This window comes from Apteryx mantelli, chromosome 2 (assembly GCF_036417845.1).
Source record: "Apteryx mantelli isolate bAptMan1 chromosome 2, bAptMan1.hap1, whole genome shotgun sequence".
NCBI classification, from domain to species: Eukaryota; Metazoa; Chordata; class Aves; order Apterygiformes; family Apterygidae; genus Apteryx; species Apteryx mantelli.
Genome location: NC_089979.1, coordinates 51,507,480 through 51,529,318, shown reverse-complemented (window position 1 = coordinate 51,529,318; position 21,839 = coordinate 51,507,480). Strand labels below are relative to the sequence as shown.

Here is a 21,839-nt window from a genome sequence, read left to right as displayed (position 1 = left end):
CATATTAGTACATGAAAACATCCAGTAGCCTGGGGCAAAACTTTTAATCTGCTCTATCCAGGCAGCATCTACATTCAGAGTACAAGTCTGTTTTTGTACCAAACAAACACTTTCAACAGACCTTACTATAATAAACACTATCTGGCTACGCTCACACAGCTGCTCTCTTTTCCCCATACAGTCACATGTTAGCTGTCTGATCTATGTTAGAAATAAGGAGCTATAAAGGTCTATTGATACTATTCCTAATAAAAAGGAGTTGCATAGACATCATTAGGAAGTTTCTTCAGATATGCTAGTATAGACAAGACCACCAGCGTGTCACACTTTCCTATTCTGGAGATGGACCTGAGATCCTCTTACAGCTGAAACAGTCTGAGAAGCCTGGTGTAGAGAAAGCAGCATATACCTCAACACATGCTAAAAATCACATAATGGGAGGCTGGGCACCCTCTGCCAGAGGTAATCACATATTTACAGTAATTCTGACCAAGAATTGACCATAAGAAGTTAGCACACATTCAGACAATGTTCAAAATAAAGTGTTTTATTTAATGTGATTTAAAATATATTTTTGACTGTCTTCTATGGAAATTAAGCTTATGCAATAATATTGTGTGTCTCTCAGTTACCCCTTACAGCTCAAGCACACCAACCAGTTTCACCCAAATTTAAGAAGCAGACACCTCAAAGATGCTCACAGGTCTCATGAAGAAACAATTCCTTCCCATGCCTTCTGCGACAGAAAGCTCTCAGCCTCACTAGACACCCGAGAATCTCCACTGCAGTGGTACCTCATGAAGGTCACAAACAAGGAAAAAGCTTCTGCCAAATTTCACACCCTGTTGAGCATCATTGGCTATAACAACAAAACAGAAATCTAAGAAACCAGATGCCAGTTGTTCTACTGCTCATGTAACTATTTGTTTTGCATTGACAAAATGAGGTAAAAATGCCATGGACTGCAACGTTCTCTAACAGATAGAAGTGTGCATGTATGTGTGTGCGCGTGCGTGTCCACAGATGCAACACAAACAAGCAAGCAAATATTTATCTGCCTCCTCTTTTCAAAGAGCAACCTGTTCTCCAGCAATTGCTTTGCACCATCACCTCCCAAGCTACACTGACCTTTAAGCCCCTCAATGATGAAAATCTTCGCAAGCTTTGATAACACATTTTGCTTGTAAAGAGCTTTAAAAAAAAAAAAAAAAAAAGCAATTTCCCAACTCCCACAACTCCATTGCTTAAAAAAATAGCAGCTTTTAAATACAAACCACTACACCAGCAGACTTCACAGTTCCTTAGCGAACAGTACCTCCTTTTCAAAAACCTCTAAATCAGTAATCATCCTTTCCATTCAATGTGGAACTCCTGCTCTCTGCTGGACACAACCTCACAGACTTCAAGCTAACACAGCAGAAAATCCGACCCGGATTTTTCAATCTAAGCCGCAAAACTAAGACCTTGAGCTAAAATCTGAATTTAAAGGTTCAGGCCCACGTGAGCTTCGACTAAAATAACAATTGAGAGTTATAGTCAGACAGACGCTAAATGAAAAGAAATCAACTGATTTTACTGCTCTCAATTTTTCTCTCTTCGACATTATACAAATAGCCGCCAGTAGAACAAATAGCTACTTTAAGCAGAACAGCTCTCTCAAGACTTCATGGATTATTTCTGTGCATAGCAGCATATCTCCAAGGTCTGTGACTGTAACATTCTTTTAAACAGCTTCCACAGACACAACTGCCTTCTTTGACTAAACTGGATTTGCTTTGCACTTCACAGTAGATTGAAAACAACAACTGACTTAAAAGCCTACTGCAAGCAAACTGACATTCAGATATTGCCAATGCATGGAACCTTGGTGAATACTCACTGGAACCATATAAACCCATAATCAGAGGGCTCCATTACTCATTTATGGATATAGGAGATTTGATCAGACTAAGATGAATAGAGATACATCGTGTTATCAAGTTGATGTTCATAAGATAAAAGGGAACTGCAGTCAAACAACTGTCCTACAGCAGTGTCCTTAATGCATCCCTATCAAGGATCTTTACCAAACATGCTCAGACAAGAGCACATATCTATCTAATCAAACAGACCAGCACAATTTCACTTTTGTTAGGCCTATCCATATCTTAATGCTCTCTGTTCCGCTTCTACCCAAACTCATTGATGGGTTTCATTTCTTTTGATCACCCTTCTTCATAAGAGCCTAGTATTCACACTGCACAGTATTTCCTCACAACTTCATCTAGCATTCCAAGAAAAAAGGTCAATGAGCACAAGCAGAAGTGAAGCAAGAGGCTTGCTTATGGATGGAGGAGGATCTAGCAAAATCTCTGCATTCCTTACTTCAAATAAAGCCTCAGAAAAATCTAGTGGAAGTCATGCAAGCTGATTGCATTGGCTTAGATGGTTCTTTGGGGAAAGGACTGGCAAAAAAAAACCCAGAAAACAAAAACACACACACAACCACACACACAAGGGACTCTGGTTGGTGATTCAAGCTCCTTCACTAACCACAAAATAACAAAACAGTTTTATCTCTCCATATCAGGAAAACAACTAAAGGTCTGAATTACTCAATCCTCCTAACAGCATTCTGAACAATCAGTTACTGCTCATGTTTTTTGCACATGGTACATCTATAATCACTATCTTCCCCTCTGGCAATTTTGTGCAAGTTTGATTTTCTGAGTGGGGATTGCCAAGGAGCTACTCTTTAAATATTATTCTGGAAAAGATCTGTCTTGTGCACATGGTGATTAAAAAATCATAATTAACACATCATTACCTCCTCAGGTGTATATTGGCATGTCTATCTGTAACCAGACCAAAACATTCAGCTGCTAAACCATGTTCTTTCCATGAATGTCCTGCTAACCAAATATACTTAAGTAGTAGGAGCTATGAGTTTCCTAAGCAAGACATGGTTGAAAATGAGAACATATACTACATAAAACCAACTATGGTATATCAAGGGCTTATTGATTTTACCTGAATACATAGTTGATGTACTGCTGGTCCAGGTCACTGGGAGGGAGGAAAAAAGGTGTGTTCTTTTAGTAACACAGTTCATTTGATATTTGATAGAAGAGATTGATATATTAATTTACACATCATTTACACTGCTTTTACATTACTTCTGTTGTTACTATGCCAATGGTAATCTCATTGAGAGAGAAGATAATAGGAGATGAACTAAAGACCGGAACCCTTTAAGCACAGTTGGAAAGCAGTCTTGAAATAAATGAGCCTATCCATATCCTATACACGTTATGTTCACATACATGTCCATAATATTGAGAACATATCCATACCCACACAGACAACTGCAGATTACAGATGCTGTGAACATGTAATGTCACCTGATTTCAAAACAAACTCTTGTTCACTCTTGCCTTAGTGCTAAAGTGTTCATGGGATTGGTGCAAGATTACAAGATTTTTAAAGTATTTAGACATTCAAGTTTTGTTGCAAGTCACCAGCTGTTACATGCGTTTGAGACTGTTGCAAAGAGATAGATACACACAAACCCCACAGCTTTCAAGGCTAACAAACTAACATTTCCTCTTAATGCCTCTGACATTAATCAGCGGATCTTTTTCCAGAACTAAGTCATCATCTTTTGATAACATACTATTTAAAACCAATGTAGTGTTTGAGTCAGTATAAATATCAATAGCCATATGGTATAGTTAAAATCATCAACAATAAATACCGCTCCTCTGGTAAGGAAAGTCATTAATGATCATCCAAGAGTGCCCCAGTTTATCCTGATAAAGCAGAGATCTCTACAGTTTACCTGACTGCTAAATAAATAAGAGTCTAAACCTCTTTGATAGCAATCTTTCTTTTTAAAAAAATATTAAAACATGTTACCTTAGAGAGCTAGGTTTCCATAACTTGTGAAATACTTTGTAAGCTCCTGCAATTGAAATGACAAGTGTAATCGCTGCAACATGCAGTCATTCTGACAAACAATGAATTGTTTGGCCAGGGTACAGACAGACATGGAACCTTCTGAATTACAGTTAGCAACATGGTAGAAAGGACACCCAAACCATGAGTAAAGTCACCTATTGCTTCAAATCAATGGTTTTCAAAGCACTAACCTCTCAGAGTACTGTCATACTACATGTTTCTCCTAGTCTTTCTGAAGAGGAGATGACTCCTAGCTCATGATAACTATCAAGGGATGTGGGCATATGGGTGTGTGCATAAACATAAAAAGAGAACCACTGCAGAAAAATGGGTTCTCTGGGTCAGCCCATTTGGGGGGGGAACTTCTATGATGTCTTCATCCATGTAGGCTGCTGTCACCGTTGGCTCTGAATCACCTTTGCTGTCCGAAGTTTCCTCAGCTTTAGACTCTCCAGGTTCTTGGCACTCTTGACCTATTCACCTCCTGGTGTGCTCCCACTTCTATTTTGGGAAAGGCTTTAGCCAGTCAGAAAAGGAATAATACAGCTTCAGTCTATTTTTTTCAGACCCTTTTTTCAATGCCCTTTTTTTTTTTAAATCACAAAGAAAATCACAACATGAAAAGCAAATCTGCTAGAACACTATGTAATCAATCTCTTCAATTCTGCCTCCATTAACCAAGCTGAAAGGTAGAACACATCCTTCCTTTAATGCTGTCTTAATTAACTGTATGTTAAGTTGGTTCACCTGTTCACCCTCTTGTAGCATCTTTACTTTGTCTTAGTTAATAGGAAATGTAATTACACAAAAACCCCCAACAGGCATGTCAACAGCTTTCTCTCAAAAACAAGAGAAACTGGAAGAAGCTATATTTTGAGCATAAACATTACACTGGCACTTCCTACACGTTTTAACCATATGGCAGAGGGTTCCTGAAAACTCTCTAAGCTGCCTTCCACCTCTGTGGCCTAGCACTGTTTTACAAATGAGACCTCGCGACTTTGAGAAAGCAGTAACATCACTTGCTACAGCAAACACAAATATTTGAAGTGGAAAATCCTTAGCTTTTTGTTTTTACCTAAATGAACAAATATTTACCATATGACATTTCCTAAAGGAAAAAAAGATACTGTTTATTATTTGTATGTTAACAACATTTTAGAATGGAATCTCTAGACCTTCCTAGACATACATAAAAAGACAATCTCTGCCCTAAAAAGTTTACAATATGAATAGACAAAATAAAGACAGAATCATCTGTTTTGCAGACAAGACTTAACATATGAATCAGTCACTCAGTAAGTCTATAAAACAGCTAAGAACTAAAAATAAGTTCCTTATTACCCAGTCTAATGCTCCAAAAGACACAAAATTACAAAGTTACCTTCTCCTAGTTAAAAAATGCTACTTTTCTTCAGGTTCTCTGCGTCTGACTGTTATAGCTTTCAGGGGAAGAATATGATTTATTTAAAAACAGACGAAAGATTTATTTTAAAAAAGACAGAAGAGAAATATACAAGTACTGACAGGTCATGAAACCCACAGTTAAAATTAAAAACAAAAAAACCCCCAACATATGATTGCACCAAAAACCCCAACATTTCAACACCCTTCCTCTGGGAGCATATTCAATGATATTTTAGAATATTATTTGTCAGTTTTTAAATAAAATCAGTGTGTGCAATAAAGGTCTAACTACAAGCTATTCCTTGGGAGTTTTTTCATGTTTCCTAGCCCCTCCCACCCCTCCAAGGAAGGTTTTTTAGTGGGCAACCATCAAAAACTCCCAGGAAAGCTTACTGCTAATTAAAACTACATGTGCATTTTCTCATGTTAACTGACTGCTACATCTAGTTTATTCTATTGTTGTTTTCAATATAAAAGCTATAAAGGGAACGAGCTTTCCTATCTTTACTGAGCATCTTTATTCTTTCCAAGTGGTTCTTACATCAAGAATCTTAAATATCAATAACTTCATAATAAAGCTATGGTTTGCTTTTCCAACACATTTATTTTTCCCAATTCTTTTTCCAAAAGACAATGACTTACCAAGACAGATCAAGTGGATAAAAGCCCATAAATAACCATTTGGATCAAACTGCAAAAAAAGAACATCTAAATAAATGCAGGTTCATGTAAGCACACATGTGGATTATTTCCCTGCAGTTAGTTTAACCAAGCAAGTACAGTGGAAGCTATACTACAAATAGTAGCGTATTGGAGAATGCTAAAGGTTTCTCTGTCCCTCTGGAGATCTGACATACTCTAGATATCTTCATCCTCTTTGACCCTGGCTCTCAAGTAGCCTAGGTGAGCACAGCTCTGTTTCTTTCAGCAGATGCACATCATTTTAAACAATCTGAGAATATGGACCCCACCCTGTTTGTGTATTGCAGCCATTTTTCATTCAGCAGAAAAGTTAATTTATGATTCCTCCTGTATATTTGGATAGGCAGTCAGGGATGAGCAAGGGGGTAAGAGGTTTGTCTCCTTTCCCCTCTCAGCTCCCTGCAGCAGCTAAACAGTCTCTCCAAATCTCTCACTCACTGCAGGACTATGATAGGAGGAAACTTATTCCTAGATCAAGCAGAAGTGACAGGGAAGAGCATTCAATCTGCTCTTATATACAATCCTTTTCTTAGGGATATCAAAAAGAATGCTTTAAGCAGACATCTACCTCTGAGCAAGGTAGGCTCTCTTCACAATCAAGGAGGAGAAAAATTTTTGAGGGGAATTCATCTGGCATGTTTTATATGTCTACTTTTATTTGAGATGACTTACACACCAGAACTACCTACTGTGCACTATGAACTAGGAAGAATGCTCACAAGGCCAGCTAGGTTCAGCATCATGGATGCCTACATTTGATCAGACGCTTCCAAACAAATTCCCAGATTTATCAGACATAACCCCATATTTTAACTGAAGTATCTATATCAAGGACGCAGCCTTCATAAGCTTCCAAAAGAGAAAGACAGGCACCTCCTGAACAGATCTTCAGTAGACTGGACTACTCTCTGGAGGTACCTCCTCCCTCTCTCCAGTGACTACAGAAAGACTATACAGTGCTTACAAAGCTAATTTAGGAACCTGCTGAAGTATGTACAATAAATTCAGGCCTAAGTGATTTGCTTAAAGCCCTTTTAAAGGTTAAACAAAGGTTTCCCCAGCCCTGGGTTTTACCCGAGAGCTCCAGGTCTGAATTGCTCAGAGGTTTTACCACAATGCAAACACATTAAAAACAGCAACACTGTAACAGGGCAATAGGCCACATTTCTGATTCCTTCACGGAACTCTCAGACCACCTCAGCTTACAAGTAAAGGCTGCATCACATATATTTTCCCTCATATACTATCAAGATGTAAAATACCAAGGTTAAACTAGAGCTGGTTTATAAAGCAGAGCTCACCTGTGTGTCACATAAGGGAAGGCACACTGCTGCTACCAGGAGGAACAATGAACTGTTGGGAAGAGAAAAAACAAGACTGAGAGCTTGCAACCTGGATCTGTACCTCCCAGGGAGTCCGGAGGTTTCCACACTGGAATTTCATTTGTTTCATTCTTATTCCATAAATTTAAGAAGTCATTTCTGCCACCAAAATTAATTTTTATATCATGTCTTCTTCATAATTAATACACAGCAAAGTTGTAAGAGGAGAAAAGCGACACAAAACAATCTAATTAGTGATGCAAACAAACTGTTGTAAGGAATATTGTTCTTCACTTGCCATCTGGCTTCCCTTGCATACTTCAGAAAGCTGAAAGAGAACCAATTTTTAATCTATGGATGGCTACCAGAAAGTTTATTCATTAAGTTAGATGGCCTATTACAACAATTCCAGCAGAAAGGAGCAGAAGTGACAACATTCAAGGTTATGCTATAACTCCAGAATGCAGACCGAAGTGGGAGTTGGAGGTACCACACTTGAATACCTTAAGGACAGCACGAGTCCTCCCCTAGTCAACTGGCTGGACTAAATAAAATCTTAAACTGTGGCTGAGTCAGTATTTCTACAGGCTAAACTGAATACACAGATACAGAATTTCTATGGACTGTCACTATTAATGAGTACTTGCTTTTGCAGTTCATTTTCTGACTTTCTAGCAGAGTAGAAGGAAAAGACAGAATAAAGAAGATAAAAAACTGCTATCCTTGACTGATAATCCAGTGGGCAAAACAAGGTCATAGTAAGCCAGATAACGGAAGCAAAGGGGAGAAAGTAGGAAGACAGGGCCTCTAAACACACTGAATAGTAAAACAACATTGTACATTCTAAGAGCAGCTAAAATATTACAAAAATACGGGGAATATCTATTATATGTTCTTCAAGGGGATGGGGGAAGAAAGAAACTTCTAATGTATGAATGGCTGCTTCTATTTTTCACTTTGTCTCCTTTCTGAAGCCTAAACACCCAGGTTCAATAAAAATTTTTGAGGGTGTGTAGCTTCATATGAACAACGCTAATAGAACTGGATGTCACCCACCTTTTCTGTCTTAAGAAAGATATTTTTAGTTGTTTTCTATCACATTCATTATCTTTCTTACTGTTTATCTCTTGGAACTTTAAAACTGAGTTCTGTCTCCTTTCCAAAAACATTTTTACAAGTAATGCTTTGTTATTCAGGAATACTGTTTTTCTGACTTTTTAAAATTTTTTACAAGAAGAAAAAAATTAAATGTATTTAACCAGTTGTTTAAAAAAAAGAAAATACATTTAAAAAAATATTTAATTACTCCTATGTTGCAATTTAGGCTTACTGCCCACAGGAATGTGTCTTACACTCTTTATTGTTTTGGTGTGTCATTATCTGAAGCAAATACAAGAAGCTGGAGCCAAAACAAGTCTGAATCTGAGTAGTTAAAAAAAAAAAAAAAAAAAGCCCAAAACTTACCTACAGACTTTCAGAAGAGAGGTCTGCTGTAAAAAATAAAGTGAAATTAAAAACATTAAAGATTAAAAAAAGGTGAAAGAGTGCTTTCCCCCTTCTATAAATAGGAAGGGATCATAGCTGATCTTACTGCAGCAAACACTAGAAAAACAGTGAGCAACATTGAACAGTCCATTATCTTTGAGCACTGCCAAGCAAGTTTAATTTGAAAAAAGAATAAGGATTACAGATTGGCCTACTCTAACTTCTGATCTATACTTTCAGATTATTTGCCACTGAGTAAACCTAAAACCAGATGTGAAGTTTATACCTGGTCTTCAAACTTATCTTGACCTTTACCAAAACTGTGTATGTACTGTAATATTGAGTATTCTTTATTCATTAGGTACTACCCCAGCCAAATTAGTCTTGGTCTAAACCCAGGAGAGTTTCCCCAATCCTCTGGCCAAAATGTATTCCCCAGAGGCTTCCCAGCAAGACCTGGGTTGTCCCGGGGTGTGCCATGGTACACAGTGCTATGCCCCTTGGACATAGCCTCAGGGAGCTCTTCAGTTTATTAGGAGTAGCAAACACGGGTCATTTGTCTCTCTATATATACACAGGGAGAAAGGTAAATGGAGGGAAGATCCCTTCCATAGCAAGCTGCCGGCCTTTGTAGAGGTGAGTTTGTGATGAACGACTTCCCAGAGCTACGTCACACAGCAGTTCTCCAGTCAGACAATTAGAAAAGCATTTCAGAGCCTAAAAAGAACGATCTCCAGTGCAGTTTATGAGAAACACTCAACTCTTAAAGTAAGCAGGAATTATTCTCCTGTCTTTAAAAGGTCTTGGGACAGCTTCCAAAACATTAAAAAACAAATCCAAAAAATGCATTTCCTGCATTTCATGTGGAGATATAATCTACATATAATCATACAATGTATCAAATGCTAGATATATCATACCGACTAGATCTAAGGACCCAGTCCTCCACCCCCTCAGCTCAAATGACAAAACTCTTACATATAGCAACAGAGAGAGGGGATGTTAATTTTCCAAAATGAAAAAAAAAAAAAAGCAGGACCAAGCCTGTCTTAAAAACAGATCAAACTGTTGATATGCATTTGCAGTGTTTCCCTAACTAAAAGGGAGAAGAAAAGGTCAATAAAGGTACTTGCCAACAGCAAATCTCTCTCTGGGACTCATTAATGACTAGCTATCACAGCAGTAAGACTAGAAAAGCAGACAGTACTAAAGCCAGTAATAAAAGAAAGTGGGTGTCTTGTTATAGGGCAGTTATATCACAGGAGGTATCAATTAATATATCAATTACCTCTTTTTGCACAAACTTCTGGAACCCACAGGTTATAACTTCTGCCGCATTGTGTACTGTAAGGAACACCGGAATTGGCTACCATGGGAAGAGAATATAAAAACAGTCTGAATAAACTCTGAACAGTCATGGACACAGGAAGGGGCACTCCAGTTGAGGCTAGCCATCCCAGGGTTGTTTTTTGTTTCTGTTAACTGTAAACCCACATCACAGCTCCTAAAAGTGCCTTAGACCCATCCCAAGAATGGGCTCACGATCACATAACAGAGGCACTTTCATGCAACTGCCTTTAAATCCAGACCCTGCTTGTTTCTCTGGCTTTGGAGTGCACAATCAGTGTGTTTCTACAGAGCTACCACAGGGAGACTGCTCCAAGTATATGCTTCTAGTTTTGCCCCTCCTTTCACATATCAGCAACCTCCATAGTAAACAGTTTTCCTCAGTTTTCCCATCTCTGTCTACTGGTACAAAGAACACTGTGTTATTCCTAGCAACCAAATTAAGGGTAAGGTGGTTTTAGGTGGTTGCTTTCAGTTACTGCTATGAATACCTGCCAGAAATTAGGGTAGAAATGTAATAGTTCATAAACAAGTGATGCAGAAATTACAGCCAACGAGGTGTCTGGACTCTTTCCCAAAATGAAATCATTAAAAAACAAATTCCAATGATAATGATAATGAGTCAAACACCCACCACCCTGAGCAAAGATCAGCAAGAACTAGGGGTTCATAATACTTCCTCCAAATCAGATCCATGGTGTAGCAGAGACAGTCAAAACTGAAGCAACTCCCTGCCCCAATTTAGGTAACCTAAAAACTGAGGCAGTTTTATGAAGCACTATTGTGCCCACTCACTCTATTCACATGAGTAGAGAACGAGTTAATATCTCAGTGGTGTCCATACCTCTTAAGTATCAGGTGATATTCTTAGATTTGACTTTGCAAACAGAAATCTGGGTTTTGGGGAATTTTCCTTTTCTTTTCCCATCAAGCTGGATAATCATTAAGTAAATATTCTAAGTCATAATGACAACTGTGGTGGATCCACAAACAAAAAAATTACACCAAGATAACTTAACACCTCTAAATTAGCAAGGAATGAAAATCACGCAAACAACTGAAATGAAGTTGTCAGCTCCTGCTTCACCAGTGCTGAAAACCAATTCTCATCCGTGTTGCTGGACAACTGAACACTAAAACAGAAGTATCTAACATAAGTATCTTGAGCCTGACACAATTACAAGAAATACAAGAAAAAAATGATATACAAGGAAAGCTGACAGCAAAAATTTACATTCTTCCTTTTGTGGAGCCAATTTGTTGTTTTTTTCCTTTTCTTTTTTTCCTCTGCTTTTGGCTCTTCCAAATGTGTTTTGGAGCCAACAATGGCTCCAGTTTGCCTAGCTCAGTTAACCTTCTCCATATGTTTGTTGTCTTTGATGTGAATATTTGTGAGTGGGCTTAGTGCTTACGAAAAGAAAGGTTTACTGGTTGGGCAGGCAGGCAGGAGAACAGACTCTGTACAAACCTCCCCTCACAGTCCTGCATACTTTTGGTAATGCATCACAGTCCAGAGCTAAGCAGCTCTCCTCCAGTTCTAGCCCTGAACTCCTGCGTAGGAGAGACTACCAGTGTCCCTTGTGAGAGACAAATGGAGATTAAGATTGTAGTCCTGCCAGTATACAAGGAGCGTTTGAAAGTGGGTGCTCCTGGCTTTGATCAAAAGAAGTTCACATAATTTCTACTTTAGAAATAGGCCCATTTAATTCAAATACACTGCTGTGGTGAGATAATTCAGATACAAGGATCAGTAGAGTCCTTCTTCCTTCTCCCCGTGCAGTAAAAATATTGTAGGCAAAGTTACTGTAAGTAAAGCTTGTATTTAAGATTAACTTTTGCCCCAGTACAAGGTTTTACATGCCACTATGCTTGAGACTACTCATCTTTGTGTCTTTCCTCCATGTTAAAATAGTCAAAGAATTAGGCCTCTAAAACCCCAGTTACATACAACAAAAAAGTCATGCAGAAATGGAAGATGTTGCTCAAGAAAGATCCGGGATACAGATCAAAACTATTCACCCATGGAAGAGACTCAGCTCTTGTGCAGCTCCAGAGCATCTCGCCCTCTTCAGTGACCACAGAGTAGGGAAAGGAAGGAAACAAGGTAACTTATGAGAGAGCTCAAAGATGAAGAAATAGCAAGAGAGGATGTGATTCATACCTCCTCCGCCTCCCAGGTGAGCAGGCAGAAAAGATGCTGCTGCCAAAGGCTTCGTTACTGTTTCCAGGCAGTTCTTTCCTTAGAGATCTCTACTCTGTTTATGCCCAATGGAACTTGCTTTGACAAGGAATCAAGAGGAAGTAAATGCAATCGCCACGGGACAGCTAATTTGGAGGCGTGTGGCATCTGAGCACATGGCCTAGCTTCCCTGAAGATCACTTGGGTCCAAGATCAGGGTGAGGACAGAGCTCTCCTGTCCTCTTCAGCCCTACCTCTCCCACAGAATGCTCAAGAAGGGATCACTGCAAGCAGATTCTTGTTGAAAATTCCTGTTTGATTCTTCTTGGGGTTTAGGAGTTGACAGGAGTAAGCTGACTCTAGAGTCAGACTAGGATGTTTTGACAGAATGCAGGAGGAAACTAGCATAGAATCTGGTCTTACAGACTGTATAACAGCAGTATAACACTGCTGGTTTTAAAATTGAGGTCACAAAACTTTCTTCTTCTTTTTTTTTTAAAGAAACAGTGGATCATTTAAGAAAAAAGCATCTAGCTTTAATGAAAGCAGATTTGATATCCCCTAAGCTTTTGGTATGTTATTGTGATTAAAACGAATCATAAATCTGATTAATCTAGCCATTCCCATAATCTCTTCCCAACTTCCAATTTATTTCTTCAGACCCAGTAAAGCATCAAAACCCTGTCACTGAAAGGGTCTCCACCCTTTTCCTAGAAACATATCCTACTGACCTATGTCCCATTCCCCACTTGGCAAAAAGTTACAGCTAGTAACTTCTTCAGCTTCTTCCCCGTTGGCACAATTCAGACCCTTGAGGATCTGTTCTGCAAAATACTGAGTGCTCTGGAGAGATGCTGAGTGCTTTTGACTACCACTGAGGTCAGGGAGATCTGAAGCTATTTTGCACCTTTTGATACTGCTCTACAGCAGGATTGGACCACTACTCTAGCATAGTTAACAGGTTGTTATTTAAATCCCTCCTCCCTTCTTTTCCCCCCAGCCCAGGAACAGCATTAAACCCCTTGTGTGAAGGAAATGTTCTTTGTTCAGAAAGTAGAGACAAAAAAGAACTGATTGCTACTTGTGCATTTCTTACCAATCTAGACAGTGCCCTGGAGCCAGCATAAATAATGCCCACAAAAAGTGCTGAAGCAGGAAGCCATGACAGGATGTCAGACCTGTGAAAACAATTAAAACCCCATTACTTCACCACATTCTGTTTACATGTGGTCAGCATCACTTACTTACAAGGAATACAACAATATGTATATCTATTTCAAAGGTGTGCACATTAATTCATTGTCTGATTGTTCAGTATTCCTCCCACTTAAGTCTCTGAGATGGAAATGAACCATCTCATCTAATCACAGATATGAACTAGCAGAAATACTTTTTACTCTTTCTCTCTCCTCTCCCTCAAAAATTGTTTAGCACTTTCATAGCAATTACTAGTATTGGTTTTAAAGGAGAGACATTTCATTTCAACTGATTTCCTTGACATAAAAGGAAGAAAAACTGACAAACGAAGGCATAAAATGGCACACTTGCACAGACAGCACACATTTTCACTGCGCACAAATACACTTGCCCACCCACACATTCATTTCTCAGCCAGATTTACAAAGAGATTCTTCCTAAAGATCAGATTGTCTCTGTGGGAGCCTGTCTCTTGAGATTTCTTAATGATATTCCTTTGACTAAGCCAAACTCCTAGAGGTAGTTTGACAACTAATGGAGGAATGAAGTCATTGCAGATTGATCTGATTTTTTGTTTAAGTGATATTTACTGCAGTGGGGTCAGGTTTCAGTTTTGAGATGGGGCTTCAAGATTTGCACTATTCCTTTGCTGACCTCAGTACTTAAGGGCAAAAAGGGGATCAGGTAGGTGGTAAATTTCAGAGGAAGCAATGTAAGATATTGAGTAAGTCAGGAAAAGAGTGGCAATGACTTAAAGGCCTGATCCAAAGGCTACTGAAGACACTGGTACCCCCACTAACTCTTCCTGAGCTTTGAACTACAGTCAAGAGAGTGTTAGCAAATAATTCTGGTTCTTAGAACAAAATAAAATTGTTTGCAGTTCCTTAATTTGGATCACATTTCCAACTAGCACAGAAGAATTAAAATGCAACTGTAAGTACCGCTATATTACCACATTTCACAGAATACATGAAAAATAGACCACTAAAAGAAAACTATTCTAGTTTGAATAAAAGTAAAACATGCCCTAAGGTTTATATAAACATAAGACAAGGGGAAAAGCCTAAACATCATGCTTCCTTTCTCTTTATAATTTTCTAAGATAGTTGGTCAAAAACCCAGGGTAGCAAAAATAGAGTAATCTTTAGACCCTTTCACTAGAAAAAATATCTACTCTGCTTTCTGGGGTAGTCATCACCATTTTAAAAGAAGCACTGTGCCTTTTAAGGTTATTGACTCAACTGGAATTTTACCGAGACCAGGATCTAAAACTGCCATACTTCATTACCAATGAATTCCTGTCAGAAATCAACCAAAAAAAATATCTATTGAAATTGGAATAAATTGGAGAAAAGAGGAAGGGAAGGAAAAGAAGGGGGAGGGTGAAAAGAAGGAAGGAACACAGGATGAATGATTGGGCCATAAAAATATCACCTTTTCATGCTCCACACCACTAAATTCTAGGAATCGCAAATATGTCTCCATCTTCAATGCAGTAATGCAAAGTGTAATGGAAAAGGACTTCAGATGCTTTTCCCATGATGTAAAAGTAGAATTTTATGCTGCCAAGGGGTATTTCTGAACTGGAAAAGAATGCATGAGTGTTTGATATAACATATCAGCACTTACAATCTGTCCTGTATATAAACCAATTAGTAGTTTCTTATGTTGGCAATATAGCGATGTATGTGCAAAGAAAGCAAGCTCAGTGACATCAAAGAACTGACTGGTTTGTCATTGTAGGGCTAGATTCAAAGCTCACTGAAGTCAATGGGTAGTTTCCCCTAAACCACACTTTTAAGCTTTGTTTTAAGCTAAGGTTCCGAGCCGCTACTTAGCTGTGGGGAAAATGCAACAGTAATAGAAATGGCAACCAGAAAACAGACAATTTAGGTGCCTAGGAGGTTAGGCAGAAGCTGGGTGGCAGAGATCACAGCACTGAAGGCATTATGCAGATCCTATGCATATTCTTGTGCTACACAGAGTCCCTGTTTTTGATACGGGTTTGCAGACAGTCACCATCCACCCTTTAAAAACAAGAATGGTAACAGAGTCCTTGGGAGCTGGGAGAGCTGAGGGGAAGCAGATGAAAAGCAGGTTATTCATAAAACCTCAGAGAAATTACTCTAAGTAACATGTTTAATAGAACTGAGGACGTTTTCATTTGGTCTTTATTGTGAAGTTAATGTCCCTGAGTTTGTCAGACCCTTTGGACAAAGGGTGGTAATCTCTATGCGTTGAAATAATTTTTCTAGGACACTTTGGAATAACCTGAACTAGCTCAGAAAGCACATGAGATGGGTCTGCAAGATAGAAGATACTAAGACGACATGAAAATAAATAAATAAATGGGTGCCAGTTTATTATTTCCAGTATCAGAAGTCTGGGGACTGGATATGGTATTCTTAAATTTACTGTATGTACAAAAAAGATAGATCCACAGACCAATATTCTGTGAGGGGAAAAAAACATGGTTTCATACCATGGGGAAAAGGTCTTTGTGGGAGGAAGGAGCTTGCAGGGAAGTTGTGGAGAGAAGCCTTTGAGAAGCTACATTTCTGTGTTGTTGTGTCTGGTTCCCCCCCCCCCCCATGTATACACAGGTGATACATGCTATGAGTCCAGTTCAGTAAAGCAATAAAGCATGCACTTAATTCTTCTGAATAAAGACAGATTTAAACTGATGCCTAACACTGCTAAATTACAGCCAAAACACATGAATGAATCCTGGTCATTTAATTTTGTACATAGCTAATACAGAACACACCTATTCCAGAAGACTGCTGAAAAGGTTTTGCAAGACTTATTTTAAACAGTTTTCCTAGATTATGCTGACATCTAGTGGTCTGAAGTCTATCTTCAAAATAATTTTTCACCAAAATATTTCTTAAATAAAAGCCATCTTCTTCAATAGCAGGGAATGGCTCTTGTCCGATATTTTCTTTAAGGTTTTTCAGGTTTTAGAAAGGAAAAAATATATATATTTTTTCCCCTTTTGCTTTAGAATTTTTGACAAAAAGCTTTCCAAGCTGGAAATAAAAAATTCAACCTCTTTATTTTCATGATTTAAGGCAAAAATAATTTCTCAACTAGCAATGAAACCTGAATTAAGACGGACATTACTGATGGCTGCATTCCTTTGTCCTTTGGCTGTACTGTGAAGACAAAATATGCATGAATAATAAAAACTTCATAAGAATATATATCACTAACTGACACTAAAGCAAGATTTGGTATCTAATTCTGCTTCTACTAATATCCACGACAGCTTTTACTCCAATACCCCCATTTTACCTAAATTGCACTTAAAAGATAAGAAGATAAATTCTGTTTGTTTATAATTTCACTTAGATGTCAAGGGTGATGTAGGCACTTGCACATGCATAAAAACAAAACTTGGCCTGGTTCTTTACACACACATGCACGCACAAAGCACTTTATTCCAAATGAGGAACTTCAGTTTTGCAAACCAACTGTTTGAATCCCAAACTGAAAATCTATCAGCTGTCACCAGCTAATACAGCATCACAGAAAAAAATTTAGATTAGAAAGGAGCTCTGGCAGTCATCTAGTCCAATCCCTCAGCTTCAAAGTTAAGTCACGTTGCTCAGGGCATAGTCCAGTCAAGAGTCGAGTTCTGAATATCTCCAGGGACGGAGACTGAACTATCCCTCTGAGCATACAATTTATATATCATAACATTTTGCAAAATAAAAAGGATATACCCCATTCCATGTAGTGGATTGGATCTGTATGAACACAGTACAGTATTCTGGATGACTTTTCTAACTTGTCGTCACTGTCAGTTCAAGCAGATTATCTTGATCTATAAAGCACCTTTTAATCTAGAATTTGATTATGATACAGATCCTGTGCACCACTGCAATGACTACTTGCTTTGTGTTTATGAACGTTTGAGGCAGGAGAAGGTAAAATTATTTCCATTTATGGGAATCAGCTCGTACAGAGAAAAAGGCAGATAATCACATTCGTTGACTTGATTGCATTGAGATTTTGGGGTAGGGGACGACTATGCCCTTACCTAACATTACTGAGGTTTCTTTTATGATACCATAATTCAGGGAGGGGATGTTTACAGTAGACAAATGACTGGGTAAGTTATCCTTATAGTCTTCACTAACGGCAACACTTTTTTCATCACCATAATAAGGTTAAGTTTAATCCACTTGATATTAATAACCCATTGAAATACATTTCTCTGAACATTAGACTATAACACAGGATCCATCCTATGCTTGCGAGGCAAAACACACAGACACAAGCTTACACACAATCTTATGTTTTAGCAAGCTGCTGTCTTCCACAGCCAACCTAACTACATCATAACCCAGCTACAGAAAATAAATATTTAGTAGATACTGAAAACTCCACTGTACCTTGAACACAAGCTTATCTCCACCCATCCCAGTTTCCAAGAGACATGAAGCAAAAGTCCACCAACTAACGTCTGCCATCTGAAATAGAAACAAAGCAGTACCTCTGAATTATTTGTCTTTTTTAACCACATGGAGCATGACCTTAGAAACCTATTTCTCAGAGCACACCTACGACTAACTATCTGCCTTTTCTCCAGTTTACCACGGATGCCCACTATTCCCCTTTAAATCTTTTGTGGGCCTTCATTTCCTCCAAACTTCCTGTCTCTCTGGTGCTTGCCCCCTCCTGTTTCAAGTGTTTTATAAAGGATCACCTGCCACAATGTCCCTGGTAACATTGTTCAATCTCCATTTTGTTGTCTTTTGCCATGCAAGGTTTACAATAATAGTGATGTTATAGCCATGATAGTCTAAAGATACAAGTGAGGCAGGGTTTGTCACAGGAGATAAATATCCTTTCGTAAGTTGTTATTGTTAGAATAGACAAACACACTTTCAGGATTCAAACACTTACTTCAATTGGACAGATAAGCCCCAAGGATGAGAAGTGCAGTCCTGGTAATTTCGAACATTAACTCTATGACTCCTCATGGTAGTTCATGCTGGGCCTAGATTACAAACTTCCTATGACTCAGACTGTTTTTTTGGGGTTGTTTTCCCCCCTGCATCTTGTGTAGCAAGCACCAAGCAAAGTGTCATCAACAACCAAATCATCATGCTGCACGTAGCCTCTTTGGTCCAGAGTCTCTAGAGAAAAAACTTCTTTACAGCAAGATAGCTTTGCACATCAACCACAACACTGTGGTGTTCTTACTGAAAAGGTATATAACAATTAAAGACATTCTGCATTGACTTATCTACCTAATGGTTTAGCCTCTCAAAGAGATTCCTCAGTCTACTAGGGAAATTGTACATGAGGCCTTAGAAAAGCTTGCTCTCTTTCACACACACACGCACATTCACCTTATGCAGCATTAAGTACAGTTGGACACCATGAGAGAAGAGCAAGCTCATTGCCCATAAGGAGTATGCTGAACATTCAGTGCTACTATCAAAGCTCACTTCACACTGTTTAGCTGAGGAGCATATGAGAGCTTAAAAGCTGGGTATCCCTGATGTTTGCTACAGGCTTGATCATGCTCCATCCCAAGCCAGCGATGAATTCCTATCAACTTTAATTTGAAAGATTTAGAGCATATAGAAGAATCTCATCTTAGGTGCTAAGGACAGAAATTGAAGTTAATAAGAGTTCCACATCCTCAGCACCATCTGATACAGTCTTAAATTATACAGGGAAGGGAAACAATGACAACAGACAATAGTAGCATGAACTACTGAGGATAACACTCTTTCTCCATTGCTCATCTCCCATAGCTCTAAATGAAAGTGCATCTGAACCTCTTAATAATTTTCAAGGAGTTACTTTTAGAAGCCAGCATTTATGGAAAAATATGAAGATGCTGAGAGGCAGTAAAGCATTTCCAAATACTAGAAAAGGGAAATAACTGTGGTAACATAGATATCACAGTGCAATTGCATGCCATTGAATGCATGCTTTTTTACTGTTTACTTACCACACTTGTATTTTACTTACATTACTCAAAACCTTTCCCCATATGGTAAGTCTTGTCCAAGAGAGTTTTTGTATGTGTACATTATATATACATATATATATATATATATATATATGAGAGAATTGAAGAAAGCATTCAATGCAAACTTAATAGAACTGAGTATGCTCAAAGAAAATGGAGATTCCCTAGGGAATTATTCTTAGGGTTGATCACAGTCCTGAGGCTGGAGGGCAGGCAAAAAATTATAAACCATGCTAAGCAGCAGTACAGGATTTAAAAATTATCCAGTGTCTGTGGATCTTACCCATATACCGAAAGAACAAATGGGGGGAATCTTGACTCTAAGAGACCACACACAATTCTACTAAATGTCTCAGATTAGTAACAGCACTGACAGTATGCATGGATACTTGGCCACACATTGTATTTCTCGTTACAGTCATTAAGATATGCTTGTGACTTACCATACAGAGTTACAGCAAATAGGCTAAGCATGAAAATAAGCAACTTTTTATTTGTGTATGCCTAAAGATTTGTTTAAGGTTGTTTTTCACCAGTGTAGTGAAAAAGAATACACCACATCTGAATGTTAACTTTAAGTTCCATTTCCAAAGACAGGCTGTATTATAACTGCTACTTGTCAACACTAACACATAAGACTTCCAGAAAACCCAGAAATTAAGGAGAGTCTATATCTCTTAAATACATTACCAGCATGATGTTTAAAAATTAACCAAGACAACTAATAAACACTTTACTAAGTGTTCATAAAGTATGTTCTCTAGACAGCAAAAGCCAGTAATGGCATGAAATACTAAAGTTAGCTTTAGCACAGAACAACAATACATCTACTGATGAGAGTCATTTTTCAAACAAATGTATTCTTAAAATTGTACTTACCCTTGAAAAAGGGTAGGGTAGGTAAATTTCAGGACAGACAGGACATACTGGAAAACAAATACCAAATTAATGGACATTAAACATCCATGGTGTTATAACATCAACAAGCAATCGCAAGAGAATGAAATACAAGAAGCTCCTACTAAAATAAAGAAAAATAAAAAAGATTCTGAAAATTCTCAATAATTTCTCTTCCCATGCCAGAACTGCTGGATACTGCCCCAGTCACTGCGAAAGGTAGTTGGCACTAAAGTACATGAGGTATGGGATGCACACACTGAATGATGAAGACAGGGCTACCCGCTAAATTGCTCTCTCAGTTGCTGAGCATACTCCATGCTTTGCGCTGAATGGAAAAGTGTTTACAGCAACAAAACATATAAGCATCTGTCAACTACAATTGTATCATGCCACAGAGGCAATCTTTGGCAGAATTAAGATTGAGAATTTTAACATAATCATCTCCTGATGGTTATTTCATCTCACAGACCTAACATTGTTAGCAGAGTGTTTTGTGTAAAATATTAAACAATGTCTATAAAGCACTCTGGAGCTGTTACGCTCTGTAGAAGTAGCCTACGTCTTTGCTTTGGTATGCTTTGACAGGGTCTGTGTTTATGGATGCTAGTGTCCTTTCTCACTACTGTATATACGTGTGTGTGTGTGTGTGTACACATATATGTATACACATACACACACACAAATATGAGGGAGAAATATGCCTTTACATATTATATCAGGGTCTAACAGCTTCCTGTGATGAAGTATATGAATTCTGTTCCTATAAAGGAGAAGGACGCCTGGGACTTCCCCGGAGGAAAGGAAAAGTACCCTGCCATTCCTGCTAGGAGCCAGCAGAAGTTGTCAATGGCAACAGGAGAAGCTAAAAGCTTTCAGAGAGGAAACTGAGCTAAGCACTTTGCAAGGTCCAGTTTTCATGCGTGTGCAGAGGCGGGGTGTCACTAAAAAGATGACATCAATATACTCAGAGACACTAAAAAGATGACATCAATATACGCAGAGACAAGGCACATTGATTCATAAACAGTCATATAATACATACACTTGTCAAAATGGCATTTGGGTTTTAAATTAGGATGATTTAAATTAGTTACTTGTACATGTCTGTACCCCACTTGCATTTACACACTGCCCGGGACAACCAAAAAGTCTATATTCTGGTTATTTTAACTTTACTACATTAAAACATACATTCAAGTTTTAAAGTGGGGTTGAGAAAGAGGGTCCTATGTCAAAGGCTTTCCAACTTCCTCTGAACTACAGTTAAGCCAAGTGTCTTTTCCAACTCATGATACAATTCGGCAGCTCTTCTAGCCCCTTTCTGTTACTAATCACTGCTCCTAACAGTCTGCCAAATAAAGTGCATTATTTC

The 21,839-nt window shown here is 38.4% G+C and overlaps 1 protein-coding gene across 4 annotated transcripts in view; it reads right to left on the bottom strand.

Moving 5' to 3' along the window:
• TMEM241 (transmembrane protein 241) overlaps positions 1–21,839 on the bottom strand; it is a 61,661-nt gene that overhangs the window by 37,468 nt on the left and 2,354 nt on the right. For 2 of the 4 annotated variants that reach the window (XM_067290637.1, XM_067290641.1), the window contains exons 2-10: positions 20,447–20,493; positions 17,973–18,050; positions 13,475–13,556; positions 10,141–10,218; positions 8,832–8,857; positions 7,347–7,398; positions 5,986–6,034; positions 3,895–3,940; positions 3,010–3,045 (exon numbers count right to left, since the gene is read on the bottom strand). In XM_067290637.1, the coding sequence (XP_067146738.1) occupies positions 3,010–3,045; positions 3,895–3,940; positions 5,986–6,034; positions 7,347–7,398; positions 8,832–8,857; positions 10,141–10,218; positions 13,475–13,556; positions 17,973–18,050; positions 20,447–20,493 (494 nt within the window). The remainder of the gene's footprint in view (positions 1–3,009; positions 3,046–3,894; positions 3,941–5,985; positions 6,035–7,346; positions 7,399–8,831; positions 8,858–10,140; positions 10,219–13,474; positions 13,557–17,972; positions 18,051–20,446; positions 20,494–21,839) is intronic. The other 2 variants (XM_067290639.1, XM_067290640.1) reach the window with 2 other exon arrangements.